Consider the following 14,756-nt stretch of genomic DNA (forward strand, 5'->3'; position numbering starts at 1 on the left):
ACATGAAAAATTGTAGTGGGCCCTGCTCACCTTATGAAATTCTTTTGCCCTTGCTCTGTTCTGGGCATAAGCATCTTGCTTTGCTTTTTCTTCCTTTCGCTGTTTCACTTCAGCTAACTGATTGTATAATCTGTAAGAAATTTATATGGAATAAAACACTTACTAAATTTGCATTACTATTCGTATATACATACATATATGTGTGTACCTTAAAGCCCTTTGGTGCATGAGGGCTTGTGCAGTCTTTCTATCTTCAGGAAGAGACACTCTGACTTTATTCACCCTCTTTAGGCAATTCACAGATGAGCCTGAGCAGAGAACAAGTGATTTGATTAAATACATAATGCCAGATTCTCTTTGTGAAAACACAAATGTGAGGAACATACCTGTAGATTTCTCCTTAACTGTTTTGCTTTGAGAATTCTCAGAGACATGGATTTTATTTTTTATTTCTTTCTGTCGCTGTGAGGATCGCTCTATAAATGATTTTTTTCGTTTTACAAATGCTTCTTGCAAGCTGCCTGGTATAAGTGGAAACTTTGGGAGGGTTTCTGTTAAAAAAAGCACAAAAGCTCTTTTTTTCATGTCATTGAACTTTTTAATGTTTAATGTGAAGATTATGGGGTTCCTCCTTCCCTCCTAGAAATGTGGAGGTTGAGAACTTGAGTAGGGAAGTCCCACTGTGCCTGGGTTCAGACCTTTTCAGATGGTTAAGGCATACCTGCTGACACTGTCGTTGGCTTGTCCACAGAATGTTCTGATGTTTCTGATAGAAGAGGCAGAAATTCACTCACCTAATTGCAAGAAAGTCAGATGAATTTACCATGTTTCACCTCATGGTACAGACTTACTGCTAAGGTTCTAAACCCTGGTTCCCTTTGGGAGTGACTACTCAGGCCCCAGTTGCAATACAGGGATCTATGTCCAGTTGACTTGGCTTCCATTCTCAACTAGTTCACTGCTTTGTGCTGCCCTGATGTCTCAGTAACTAGGACTGAGTTTTCTGGCAAGGGGAAGATTTTAAAATGGTTTTATTCCTATTAAAATGCTTTATCTGACTGACTACTAGAGAACCAGCCTGCTTTCCTGTGTCCTACGCTAGCCAAAAAGCTTTTCCTCACCTGAGTCCTGTCAAGTCTGGTAATTAAGAAACTTTTTTCTTCGCTACCACCTCTACTGCATTTTTACTACTTGTGTGTTTTGTGTCTTCACTATCTTTGTCAGTAATCATAAAAAGAATTACTAGTTCTGGTGTAGAACCATTTCTAAACATCTTGGAATAGTCTTAGGTGAATTCTCTTCCAATGGCATCAGGCCAATTGGTCCTGCCATAGTACTGTGAAGCACGATGTACAAATGTAGTATCTGGGACTAATCTGCAAAGTTGTGAAGACAAAATGTGCAATTAAATCAAACAGCTGGTGAGGGTGACCTGCATTTGTCTCAGTTTCAATTGCAGTGTTGTTAAAATCAATGAATTCATCTATTAAAGTTCTTACTAAATTAGGATTAAATTCATGGCAGAACTCCCTTCAATGATTACCTTATAAGATTTTAAATTGTGAGCCAGGCAGGAATAGTTTAGTGGAAAAATGTAGATAGGAACATGGCAGCAACTTGACTGAAAAGTACAAAATAAACTTCCAAAGCAATAGCACTTGCTCTGTATCCACCTCAGATCTGAATTTCCTTACCTACCTTTCAAGAGCGCCTCTGCTGCCTCCCATATAAATTTTTTGGAATAAAGTATTTCTTTCGTTGGGGAATGGAAAGCATGAGTACCAACCCAAGTCTTAGTGAAATCAAGAGCATTATAAATAATATGTATTTAGGACTATTAGGGTATAAAACAAGGCCATCAGGGAGGTTTGAGAGGCTTTTCTTGTCAGCCCTCAATGTCCACTGTGAGCACAGTAAGCTCCTGCTCACTGTGTAGTTTACTGCATTTACATCTAATATAGGGAAAGGAAATTAGTTTGCAAACAATTCTAATGTAAGGAAAACAATGCCATGTGGAAAGATAAGTGAAAAAAACTATCCTTTTCTGTTCCCTAATTCTCATAAATAGCTATCGGTTGCTATTTAACTGACGTGTGTTTATGTTAATGAGACCTATGAAATTTACCTGAAAACAGCTTTTTGCCTCATTCTCTCTCTTTTCTTCCAGGCTTAAATTTGCAAAATCCATTTCAGCAATACTGATATCACTGGTGCTTACTAATGTAAGTTCTGGTTCTTCCATTATGCCATGGCCAGACTCTGTCTCCTGCATAGTAAAATTAAAAAGGAAACCATGTCCAAAAATAATAGCTTTATAACATTCAAAACGTGAGAATAATGTACATTATGGAGGAAGAACAACAGTTGGTGAAGACCAAGGTGGTGCCTCCTCCATCTCCAACCCACTTTTAGAAGTACTGAGAGGACTTTGGGGATGGGAGAGATAATGGGATAATTGTCTCAAAGTATCTACTGCAAGGAAAACTAGGCAGATAATAGAAACGTCCGTTGACTGAGAGCTGTGCAGAACCCATGGTGTATCCTGGCTAAAGGCTGCAGGAGCTATTGTGCTGCAGCCAAATGTAGGCTACTGCTGCCAGACTACATTTTTTAAGGGAAATATCTTTAGTTTTAAACACTGAACAAGAATTCACCAAAAAAAAATCTAAAAGCAACCAAATAAAACAGATCTGTGGTCTAGATGTTGCCCTTACGTCAATCTCTTTTTAAAGGCTTATCTGTAGAAGGATAAACAATACTAGAAGGTAAAAACCATATTCAGGTCGCTGGAGTTCAAACCAAGCAGATTAATCCAATGCAGTGAAATGTGGATCAACAGTTAAGTACTGAAGCACAGGCAGAGCCACCATTCCAAAGGGAAGCTGGAGAAGGGCAATGCCAGATGGGAGGAAAGATCTTTTGTACAATTCACAGGTCAGCTTAAAATATGGAGTTATCTCATTTCATTGGAGACGTCCAATGATTACGAGATTGACCATCTCAAACAGGAACTTTTAACAAGTAGCTTTGTTGCTTCCCTTCAATTGTTTCAAAAGTCTTTCCTGAAAATGAATCTAAATGTTACTTAGACAACACAGACTTCACTTACCCATACTGGAATAGAGCTCTGTAATGAAAATGATCCAGAACTTACAGAGAACTCTGATTGTGTTAGTTGAGAAAGGTTTCTTATGATTTCTGGAGTTTCTGCTTTAGTTGAATTCTCAAAATATTTTTCATTCTGAACAGATAATGAATATGGTGTCTGAATTGAAGTTCCCATCTCCACTGTTCTTACACATAATTGAGAGTCAATTTCCTCTACCTTTGGATTTATATTTAAAATCCCACAGGTTTCATTTTTATCATCTTCAGTTATTCCTTGACTTGGTAACATTGTATCAACCCCCCTTTCCGCTACTTCTTCAAAGCCCTGTCCTCTGCCTTCGAGTTGGTCTTGTAGTGAGCACTCACTAGAGGTAGAACCACATGGAGTGCTATGCTGTACACTTAACTGATGAAATACATTAGCTTCATCAGATGAACTGAAGACTGAACTTTGCAAATTTTCTACTGAGAGCTGGAAATGAACACTTTTTTTCTTATTTTGTAATATTTCAGTCTGTTCAGAAGAGCAGTTCTGATTTTCCATGCCTTGGGAAGAATCTCTTGCTTCAATGCTAAAAATACTTGGTAGATCAGCATGCTGGCTCCCCTCCTGTGAAGAAAATTCTGGCAGAAGCTGTTGAAAAGATTGTTCACATCCTGTAAGAAATCAGTTCATCATAATTATATGTTGTAAAACTCCGATACACATACAGTCTCTAATAGTCTCTGAGTAAGTTGCAAATAATAAAGTCAGGTTACTTCCTACTATTCAGGAGTGAAAGTGATGTATGTAAACATGAATAGAAAGCTAAAGGATTGTCGTGATTTTCAAGTAACTTTGCTGCTCACACTATGTATTTTCTCCTAATATGATTTAATAAAGAAAATATGGCTGTTAGACACGATGAGAACATCCCCCCCGTAAGAGAACAGAATATTGATTTTAACAGGACTTAGACTAAATGTGCATGTATATCTCATATAGGTATATATGTGTGTGTGTGTGTGTATATATATATATGTATATATAAAATTTGTACAAAAGTTTTAGAAGGATACTTAAACTGCTAACTGTAGGGCTGAGGTAGGGAAGTTGAGCAAGATGCACCACTTTTACTTTTTATTTTATCAAGTTCAGTACCGTAAAAATGCAAACTGAGTACGTATTACTTCTGTTACTTAAATACACAAAGAAATAGCACTTCTAATGCTGGGGACAGGGGTAAGAATAGGAGTGGAGACAAATCAAGAGCTGTTAAGCACAATTTCCAAGGAAAATGGATGTAAACAACCATGAAAAAAAGTAATGGATTTTAATTAAGTTTTTCTAACTTAATCATACATACCCTCAATATCTTCTGTAGCAAAACTCGGAGCTGCAGCGAGAGCCAAGTTAGCGTCAGGGTGCTGGTTGAGGCCTGGGTTAAGAGAAGAATGTAGGCTGGGCCTCCTCAGTGCCATAAAAGGTATACTTTTGGGTGATACAGTAGCAGGGTGGCTTCCACACAAAGAATCTGAGCTCTGATGGAAAATAATAGGGAAAGGCTGAAAAACTGATTATGGATTACCGGTTGAATCAATAATCATGTTCCTTTGAGATTACTCTTCCTTAATTACTACTTTACTATCCCATTAATAATTTGCTATTCAAACCCAATTCTTCCATTTCAGTTAATATGAAAATAACTTTTTAAAAAAGATTTAGAAAAGAAATTGCGAATTAACCAGTTAGAGTTTAGAACATGATAACATCATTTTCTGATAAGCAGAAACTATGGAGAGCAGCCTGGAATATCAGGATGTCAGCCTGTGGGAGCAGAAAGTCCCAGGTTTGAAGCTTAGCTCCTGTACATACTGTATAGGAAGAGAGAGACTTTGACTTGCAAAATTCTATTTACTTGAACTGTTTAAGGCTGAATTCCATTAAAAAAACAAAATACTAAAAAGTAGCAATAAAAATATTCTCAAGCCTTTTATGGGTTACACTCATTAGCTGGAGATAAGGCTAACAGGACAAAATTCTAATGCAGCTGTTTTCAATCTTGGTTCCAGATCAGAATCACCTGGGGGAACTTAAAAAAGAAATCCTGGTGTTTGAGCACTCCCAGAGATTCTAACTTAACTGGTCTGGAGTGTAGTCTGGGCAATGGAGTCTTTAAACTCTCCAAATGGATTCTAATTGGCAGCCACTATAAGGAACTATTATTCCAACAGAAGAAAAGACAAACTGTTCTTGGAAATTCACTGCAATGAGACATCTACTTTAATATACCTGGTAAAAGTCTCTGCTGTCTTGAGAAATCCCAGAGGATGATGACAAATCAAAATCTGGATGTGGTTCTAAGGGTTTAAACAGCTGATGATGCAAATTTGGAAAAGTGTGTTCCAGTTCTGGAAAGTCGAGGTCAACTGTTGGAATTTTGAGAAAAAAAGCTAAATTTATTTTAAAAATAAAACCTAGAGGCCAGCCCAGTGGTGTAGTGGTTAAGTTCGCACTGCCACTTAGGCAGTGGCCTGGGGTTTGTGGGTTCAGATCCCGGGTGCGGACTTACACACTGCTCATCAAGCCATGCTGTGGTGGCATCCCACATACAAAATAGGGGAAGACTGGCACAGCTGTTAGTTCAGGGCCAATCTTCCTCACAAGAAAAAAGAAAAAAAGAAAGCATAGAAAAGTAGTATTAAGAACATATTTGTAAAAGTTTATTTTTAGGAAACTCCAATTCAACGAGATTACTTCAGTTTTTTCATTACCAGCAGCTGCTTTCAAATTAACTCCTATCATTATTTCTGATGTACAAAAAAAATAAGGATACTCTTAATGATCAAAACCTTGACAAATATGTTTCCATTTCTAACAGGCCAAAAGTCCAATGAGGTTAATTGGGAGTAAGAGGCTATTAGGAACACTGCTTTGCTATAAGCTTTGTTATTCTCACTTAGCTCATTTTAGGATCAATGATTAAAAAAAGAAAAGCTCACTGTACTGAGAGTTGGTATGGGCCAGGCATTGTACTTTACGTGCAATATCTCAGTTAATCTCCAACATCCCTCTTGTATAGAAGATGAAAGAGTAAGTAACTTGCCCATGGTCTCACAGCTAGTAAAACTGTCAAACTAGGACTTGAATCCAGGTCTGTCTGACTTCTGAGCTTTTATTCTCAATATTGGCAATACTGCCTCAAGCTGTTATTTTTGCGATAGTAAAGGAAGTTATGCTAATCTCTTACATGTTCTTTAGTCAGTTCCAGATCCCCTCTCTCACTAAATGCCTTCAATGTTTTCCACGTCATAACTGTGCTGCAGCAGGCCATAAAACCATGAAGCTCAAAGAGTCATTACAAAAAGGATAAAAAAACTAAAAAGCCACACGTTGAAAACATTTAGTTTATATGAAAGTATTTGTTCAAAATAATTTTACCCCACAACTCTGTTTTTTCACTCATCAAATTTGCTTCATTTATATACTTCTCTATCACCTGCTGAATGTGTGTTTGGCCAGTTGTAAATCTTTCTACTGCAGGTTACAGAAGTTTATGAATATCCCCAAGAGTCCTGCCTTTGATAAATAAGTTGTGATGAAGGAAGTATAGAACTTAAAATATTTGTCTCCTTTTCTTTACTGGTGATAGATTCTTGTTGTCTCTGGTCCACATGCTCTGAAAATGACTCTGAAAATTCAGTTTAATGAAAATATTTAATGGCTGGGTACTTCCTTAGAGACAAATTTTGGTTAAAAGGCATAGCAATATACATTGATATGGGATCAGTGCAACCAAGAAATTTGCTCAGATAGAGTCCCACTGAATGGGAAATGTGACATTAGTGGATACTTCTCAGTGTTGTTGGGGATCCACAGAGGGTGTGCAGGCCTGTGACTTCCTATCATGTTTAGAACATCATAGTGTCCAATATTCTATCAGGCATGAATACTTTACTTTTGAGATTTAAAGAAACAATCCTGCTCAGCACACTGTGAAAAGCACTGTTTGCTCTCACCACTGTATTGCAACTCAACTGGTGCTGGTCTTTCAATTTATTTATTAACATTTTGACATTATTACCTGGATTTGTAAGGCTCAGATCTGTGTTGTCATAACTTGAAAAGCTCCCAGTAGAAATACTTATTGAAGATAATGGCTCATGATAAATCTCTTTTGTTTCAGCCTAAAAATTAAGGGGAACATGAGACCACAATACAGGAAGTAATACCTAGAAAGCCCAAATCACCAAAATAAGCAGTTATCAATTCTGAGCTCAGATCAAGTGTAGAAACCTTCATAGTTATAAAGGTCAGTGGTAAAAACCTTTTTTCATCATTGCTCAGAACTGATTAGCCTTTCATACACACACGTTACTCCCTGCCAATCTCATTCATCCATCAACAAGTCCTCAGTTATCCACTGTCACCTTTATAAACACAAACACATACACACACACACACATATACACACACACACACAAGCCCTTATTGTTTTAAATTACTCTATACTTTTGCTTCTCAGAACTACAGAGATCATGCATCAGGTAGACTGAAAGGTCTTCTGATGCTCAGATTTGGCTATTTTCATCATTGATCCACTTCAGTAAGAGCAGATCTCAGAGAACACAGACTTTAATAGTTCACAATTTCTGTAAACTAAAGACAACGTGAAGCCAAATAGCTCTAACAACTCTAACAACGTAGTACACATTAAGATATTACTAACCTTATTATCTGGCTTCACAGTTGGACCCAGATATGTAGCTGCTTCTTCCTCCACAGCAGAACTTACTACTGCATGATTCTCAACCACAGCCTCCTCGACCTTGACTGAGTGGGGGTGGGGGACAGGGACGGGGGACGGGATGGGAAGGACACACACACGACACAGTTTAGATTATGGCATATCAAATTCTTAGAACCAGAGAGCATCATTTCCTTTGTTTTCCTACAATTTTTATTCCTATTTTGCTTAGCAGAATTGCCTTATCTCAAAACAAAACAAACAAAAAACAGTCATTTTATTATTCATTAAAAACACTTACTAGTCAACACAACATACTTTTTCCTGGAGAACTGTAGTTGTCATTATTATTCTATGAATAAAACCCTTTAGAAAAGAGAATGTGATGGGAAATGCTTTTGTCATTATTTTAAGTGAAGCAGCAAGAATATTTGATCACAAATACAGTATGATCTCAAAGTTTAGAAAAATGCATATAAAAAAGACAAGAAAGAAAAACATCAAAGTGCAATCAGCAGTTCCTTATGAATGACAGGACAAGGAGAAATTTTACTTCTCTATAAAATCACAATGAGCATATACTGCTTTGATTATGAATTATCATTCCTAATTAATTTGACATTAAAACTATATAAACATTACCCTTTCTGTCTCATTATTAATAATTCAGGTATTCTGAATTAATTTTTCTCTTACTCCCAAGAGCCAACATTTGTGAGAAAGCTGGCCAAAGCATATGGTTGTCTGTGGCTCTGAAACAGAATAAAATTAAAATTCCTCCACCAAATATAAACTAAAAATTTCTCTCTCATTATCACTATATTAATAAAAGATATCATGCACATTAAAAGTATGTTTCTTAAATGTTTGTGTAAGAAATGTTTCCTAAAAGGTAACCCAGGGCACACACATGACACACACCCCTATCAGTATCTGTATGTGTATATATATATTTATTTGTAAAATAATATCTATATTATGGATAATGAAGTAGAAACAAAGTTAATACTAAATATTATATTTAAATACAATTTGTTTTAAAATACAGTTTTTTACTCTCTCCTATTCTAGTTCATTTAAAAACATTTTATTGTGACATAATTAATGTAATCATTAACTGTTATTTGGTTGCTTCTATCCACACTAAAATTTTAAGTAAAAGAGAAAAAGATAGTGGAATTATATAGTGAGTTATTTGTTTCTTAGGAGCTCATTTCAAAAGCTAGTTGGGAGATGAGAAGTTAATCAGGTTTTTCAATTTATAATCACAATTCTATATTGTTATCTGCAACATAACAAGAAGATTCCCTCAGAGGAGAGATGAACGAACAGGGTAGCAATTGGGTAGTAATAAGAAGCGAAAAATAAAAAAGAGAGAAAGGAGGGCCAGCCCAGTGGCATAGTGGTTAAGTTTGTGCACTTCACTTCGGTGGCCCAAGGTTTACAGGTTTGGATCCTGGGCACAGACCTACACACTGTTCATCAAGCTATGCTGTGGCAGTGTCCTGCATACAAACTAGAGGAAGATGGGCACAGATGTTAGGCCAGGTCCAATCTTCCTCACAAAAAAAAAAGAATAGAGAAAGGAGAAAGGTCAGTTATTTAAGATGTTGAAGAATTCAATGAATAGGTCTCTGAAAGTGTTGGAAAAGATGTTAAGTGTTATTAATTTGGAAATGTTTCACTGATAACAGGGACCCACTAAGGAGGTTCCTAAAAAGGGGAAGTAACAACATGAAAGCAATGCCTTAAACAGAGTAATCTTCCCATGCTATGTGGGAAGGCACCATTTCCTGCCTTCCTACAAAAGCAAAGGGTACAGAGCTTGAAATTAGTGATACCAGCTAAAAAGCTATTAAGAAATCAAGGTGAGGTGAAGAGGACCTGAATAAAGTGGTAGGGAGGGAATAGAGAAGTAACAAAACTAAGGCCCTTGCTTCCAAGAGAGAAACAATATGAACCTGGGATGATTATGAGAAACAGAAAAGCAGCCCCTGAGAGCCAGGAGCTGACCTGGCACTGTCAGCTAGGCCTTGGTGTTCTAAACATTATCAATTTCACAGAACATCAATATCAGAAAAGGCCACTCTGTGACTGCGATGGATCAAGACAAAAATCAGACCACCCATACTTATCTCTGAACATAGACAAAACCATGAATCTTGTCCAAACCACACAAATGACCAAGCGTCTCCCTATCCCAGCTAATATGAGTGACTGCTGCTGCTGTAACATTAGAGCCTTAATTCGCCTCACTCCATTATTCCTACCTTCTAGGTAAGAATTTTCTAGATGCCCAGTAACAGAATTATCCCTGCTTCCTGATAATGTCCAGTGCTAATAAGCAAAACCCCATTCCCTTGAACCCTCCCCAGGTCACCCAATACAAACCCAAATCTTATAGTAAGTCCTCTCTAATATCCTCCTACTGAGACTCCTCACGGTTCCCTGAGGTGTGCATTCCCCTTCACTGCAACAAGTCAAAACACCCAGCTTTGTCCACCCACAGGTGTGTTCCTGGTAGTCTTTGGCTATAGGACATCCACAGGTAGAATAAAAAGGAAATATAGGTATCCATTGGCTAAATCTAAAAGAATGATAACAGTTTTATTTTAAAACGTCAAAACTACAATTCACTGGAAGTTATATCCTTTGCAGTTATTTCAATCTCCAATTTACAAAGGAGATGCTGAAGTCAATTTTTCCATAAACTGTCAAAAACAGAATAAGTCTCGGTCATCTCTCATTCTACTAAACTATAGACACAAGTAAGATAATTATCCAAGCATGTGTGACAGCAAAAATAAAAAGAGCTCTGGTTAAAAAGGTAACTACTTCAAAGGTGCTTTAGAACCAATGAAGCAGTACTAGGACTATGCTTTGTAGGGTCAGTAAGCAATATTACACATATAAAGCAGCTTGTTAGAGATCTGCATAAATTCAAAAGTGAGAAAATTAACATTGGCTGTGTTTGGGTAGCAGAATTAAGTGATTTAAGGTTTATTCCTTGTAATTCTCTATTTTCCAAATATTTAAAAGCAACATAAAGCAGCTCATTTAGAATGCTAGAGACAGAATTTTTTAAAGATAATATTTAATAGTATTTAATTAAATGTGAATTGTTATGAATCGGCTTAAACACAAAATTCATAGAGGTTGCCAAATGTAAAAACCTCATACCTTCATACTCTTCCTATTAGCATTTATTTAGTAAAACAATTTAAAAGTGAAATTAATTCTTCTTTAAATAAACTTCACTTCCCTCATTTAACTTTTTATGTACAGAAATAATACATGCTTCTTGTAAAAAAGCCCCCAAAACTACAGTATGTGAACTTATAAAAGAGAAAGTGAAACCCAGCCTCCAATAAAGGTAAACCTGGACCAACACTTTGGTGATTCTCATTCCAGACAATTTTCAGGGCATGGACACAGATGTTCCCCCATCATTTAACAACCACACTGAACTGCATAGTGTGGGTGCACCATAATGATTCCACTACGAACAATCATTGAAGTTATTTACCATATTTCATTACAAATGAAACTATAATAAACATCTTTTGTCGACATATCCTTGTGCACAGCAATTCCACCTTCAATTTCTTTCTCTCTCACCTGCTTCATCCGAGTCATCACCAGACATGTTCTCCTGGGCAACTGGATGAAGATCACCAAATGGATCACTGTCCAGTGGGCTCCCAAGGAAACTCTGTTCCCGGCTAATGGAGACCCTCAAGGGGTCTCTGTCTTGATAAAATTCTGGTTTACCTGGGAGGGAAAAAACTTGACTCATTAGATTTCTGCTTAGGTTTCTAAAGTTAGCTAAAACTAACAGGACAATTTAGATTATAGGTAAAATTCTAAACTCTCAAAGACTTGGTCTGTGTAGCAAGAAAATAATAACTGCTTATCTTTCATACAGGCCTTTAAATTATTTTACTAAGTTTATAATGATACTCCTACTTCCTAATACCAGATAATGCTTCAGTACTGACTAATCCCAGGAAAATGCCTGGAGAATTTATAGCCATTAATAGTATTATAAGGAATAATATGCATTCATAACGTAAAGTTCAAAAATAGCCCCAGCTAGTCTATGGTATAAGAAATCAAGACGGGGGTTTACCCTGGGGAGAACCGAGGGGGCAGGAACTGGGAGGGTATGAGGGAAGTGTTTATGGAGTTTTCTAACGCTGCAGTTCTTGACCAGGTAGTGTTTACAGGGTCTGGTTATTACAGTGATAATCACTGAAATAAACATTTCTGATTTGTGCACTTCTCTGAATGTTATACTTTGATACAAAAATAAAAACAAACAGGCAAACAAAGGAGTGGGAGATACCCAGTAAGAGAAGCTAATTTACTGTGCAGAACTCCAGAAAAACTTGGGAATTAAAGGCACCAAGTATTACAAAAGGAAGGTTTATGTCAGGAATTAAAAACAGGGAGAATGCTTAAAAATATGTACTTGGAACAGATTCCTCCCATCTCCTGACATCCCTGTCCCTCAACATCATCCCCAGAGGAGACTGAAGGTTTTTCTCTGAGAAATTGAACCCGAAACCCTCTGAATTCAGGGGGATCAGGCACTGAGAGAGGCAAGGGTGAAAGGTAGAGAGAGTGCCATATGGAAATCAGGGGTGTTAAAAGAAAGTCTGCATCCTCAATCCAGATGCCCCAGGTCTGGCTCCACAACAGTGACAGCCAGACTTGTACCAGGCTTGGAGGATCTTTCTTTGAAGAAACTAAACTGCAAAAGTAAAAGAACTACAGATACTAAGTTGAGGGTCCCCAGTGAAAAGCCACCTTTCCTAAGGAAGTTCAGCAGTAAATATGGCCCCTACCCAGAGAATTTCCAATTAGCTGGTTAGCATTCTACTCAAATATGCACGATATTAGAGAAAAGCCTCTAAAGTATCAGACAGAAATAACAACAAAAAGGAACAAAAGAACTCAAACAGAAAATACAGGAACCCAAACAAACAGAAAACTATGAATATTCAAAGTAGGTAATATTTTGCATCCATGAAACAATAGCAGGATGCCATGAAAAAGGAAAAAAAAAAAAATCAGGAAAAAGAACAAGATTTTAGCATTCAAAATACAGATTCACAAGAAAAATTAGAAGAAAAGTTGAGGAGATTCTCCTAGAAAGTAAAACCAAAAGAAAACAAAATGAACTATTGAGAAGAAAAAAAAATTGGAAGAGCAATACAGATCAGTGTTTCTCAACGTTACTTTTATCATCACCCACCTAAGGAGCCTATTTATAGACTTTTTTTTTCCTAATTGCCTACAATCTCCATGAAATTTTAATAACTGCTTATCTTTTTTCTTTTTAGATTTTATTTTTCCTTTTTCTCTGCAAAGCCCCCTGGTACACAGTTGTCTATTTTTTAGTTGTGGGTCCTTCTAGTTGTGGCATGTGGGACGTTGCCTCAGTGTGTCTTGATGAGTGGTGTCATGTCCACGCCCAGGATCTGAACCAGCGAAACCCTGGGCTGCCACAGTAGAGCACACAAACTTAACTGCTCGGCCACGGGACTGGCCCCACTGCATATCTTTTTATGTACATTTGTGCTTTGCTACATAAAACGAGTAAGACTGTTTCACGTCCCCAAGAACCAGGTTTCGTTCCCTGTGGGAACAATGAGACCTTTGATAAGAATACATCAGATATGGGGCCGGCCCAGTGGCCGAGAGGTTGGGTTTGCATGCTCCACTTTGGCGGCCCAGGGTTTTGCCCGTTCGGATCCTGGGTGCAGACGTGGCACCGCTCACAGGGCCATGTTGAGGCAGCATCCCACTTGCCACAACTAGAAGGACCCACAACTAAAATACACAACTATGTACTGTGGGGATGTGGGGAGGAAAAAAAAAGAGAATGCATCAGATAGGTCATCCAACCTCCAACTAAAAGCTGCTCCACAAACAGAGAAAATGGCGTGGTCTCAAATTATATTAGAGGTATTTAATAGAAGTGTTAGTGTAGGAAGACAGACATTCAACAGAAACTCAAGCAAACTCTAAAAAGGAGACAATTTACTACAGGAAGAGTTTTACAAAAAGGAAACATAATCATAGTATACTAATTGTCTCAGCATTGAAAAATATTTATACATCAGCATGATAATTTAGCTTAATTTTTGCTAAAACCCATTGCCAAGTGTAGATGTAAATACAAGAAGAAATACCTAAAAGACTTGAAAAAAGACTTGAAAAGCCTCTGGTGAGTGGGATTAAGGGGTAAGGGATGGGTAGGGGCAGGAAGAAATGCCGTTTCATGTTAGAACCCTTTAGCACTATTTGCCTTTTTAAACTATTTGCCTGTAATATTTGGATTAAAAGTATTACCCAAAGAAGGATGATAAAAGCTAGGATGAAAGCTCCCAAAAAGCACACGAGAGGGATACTTGGTAGTTTAGAAAAAGTTTATCAGAAAAGAGGCACTAAGCCAACCCCGAAGGGAGGAGCAAGACAATGAAAGGCCTGGTAGGTGAAGCCAGGGACCTAGACTTGGTGCAGGCTTGCTCCTCGAATCAGAGGGAAACCACTCAAGAGTTTCAACAGGGAGAAAGAGGGTGAGGACTCTGAACATACCACGGGGAATGAATCAGAGTAACGCTAGAGTGAAAATAGGAGACACTGGGAGTTGTAGCAGCCATTCAAGAAAGAAATGACAGCCTGAATTAAATGAGTGGTCAGATTCCAGAGCTGTCCAAGAAGCACTGAGAACTGGTGATTGATTTATTGGGAGTCAGAGAGGCAGAGACAAGGAAGTGTCAAGACTTCCGTATGGGTACTATTCACTGAAGAAAGAAGGCTGAAGGCATAGAGAGGTGGAGGTGAGGGAATATATAACTTTCCCTTCTAGACAAGACAACATTTTGCAATCTCAAACAGGACTCATTAAGTCAT

At 37.6% G+C, this 14,756-nt stretch overlaps 1 protein-coding gene and 2 non-coding genes across 6 annotated transcripts in view; all 3 read right to left on the reverse strand.

Annotated features, from left to right (window-relative positions):
* CEP295 (centrosomal protein 295) overlaps window positions 1–14,756 on the reverse strand; it is a 48,181-nt gene that overhangs the window by 178 nt on the left and 33,247 nt on the right. For 3 of the 4 annotated variants that reach the window (XM_044753514.2, XM_014835357.3, XM_014835358.3), the window contains 11 exons: window positions 11,454–11,606; window positions 7,818–7,921; window positions 7,173–7,275; window positions 5,381–5,517; window positions 4,455–4,629; window positions 3,110–3,765; window positions 2,126–2,266; window positions 722–794; window positions 387–551; window positions 209–308; window positions 31–130 (listed from right to left, as the gene is read on the reverse strand). In XM_044753514.2, the coding sequence (XP_044609449.2) occupies window positions 31–130; window positions 209–308; window positions 387–551; window positions 722–794; window positions 2,126–2,266; window positions 3,110–3,765; window positions 4,455–4,629; window positions 5,381–5,517; window positions 7,173–7,275; window positions 7,818–7,921; window positions 11,454–11,606 (1,907 nt within the window). Of the gene's footprint in view, window positions 1–30; window positions 131–208; window positions 309–386; window positions 552–721; window positions 795–2,125; window positions 2,267–3,109; window positions 3,766–4,454; window positions 4,630–5,380; window positions 5,518–7,172; window positions 7,276–7,817; window positions 7,922–11,453; window positions 11,607–14,756 lie in introns of those variants that run through there. The other variant, XR_011495724.1, reaches the window with a different exon arrangement.
* On the reverse strand, window positions 7,361–7,433 carry LOC123279217 (small nucleolar RNA U2-30). The gene has a single exon (XR_006517134.1). It is a non-coding gene; the product is annotated as a small nucleolar RNA U2-30 (small nucleolar RNA).
* On the reverse strand, window positions 7,608–7,687 carry LOC123279218 (small nucleolar RNA U2-19). Its single transcript, XR_006517135.1, has one exon. It is a non-coding gene; the product is annotated as a small nucleolar RNA U2-19 (small nucleolar RNA).

Source organism: Equus asinus, chromosome 20, assembly GCF_041296235.1.
Source record: "Equus asinus isolate D_3611 breed Donkey chromosome 20, EquAss-T2T_v2, whole genome shotgun sequence".
Lineage (NCBI taxonomy): Eukaryota > Metazoa > Chordata > Mammalia > Perissodactyla > Equidae > Equus > Equus asinus.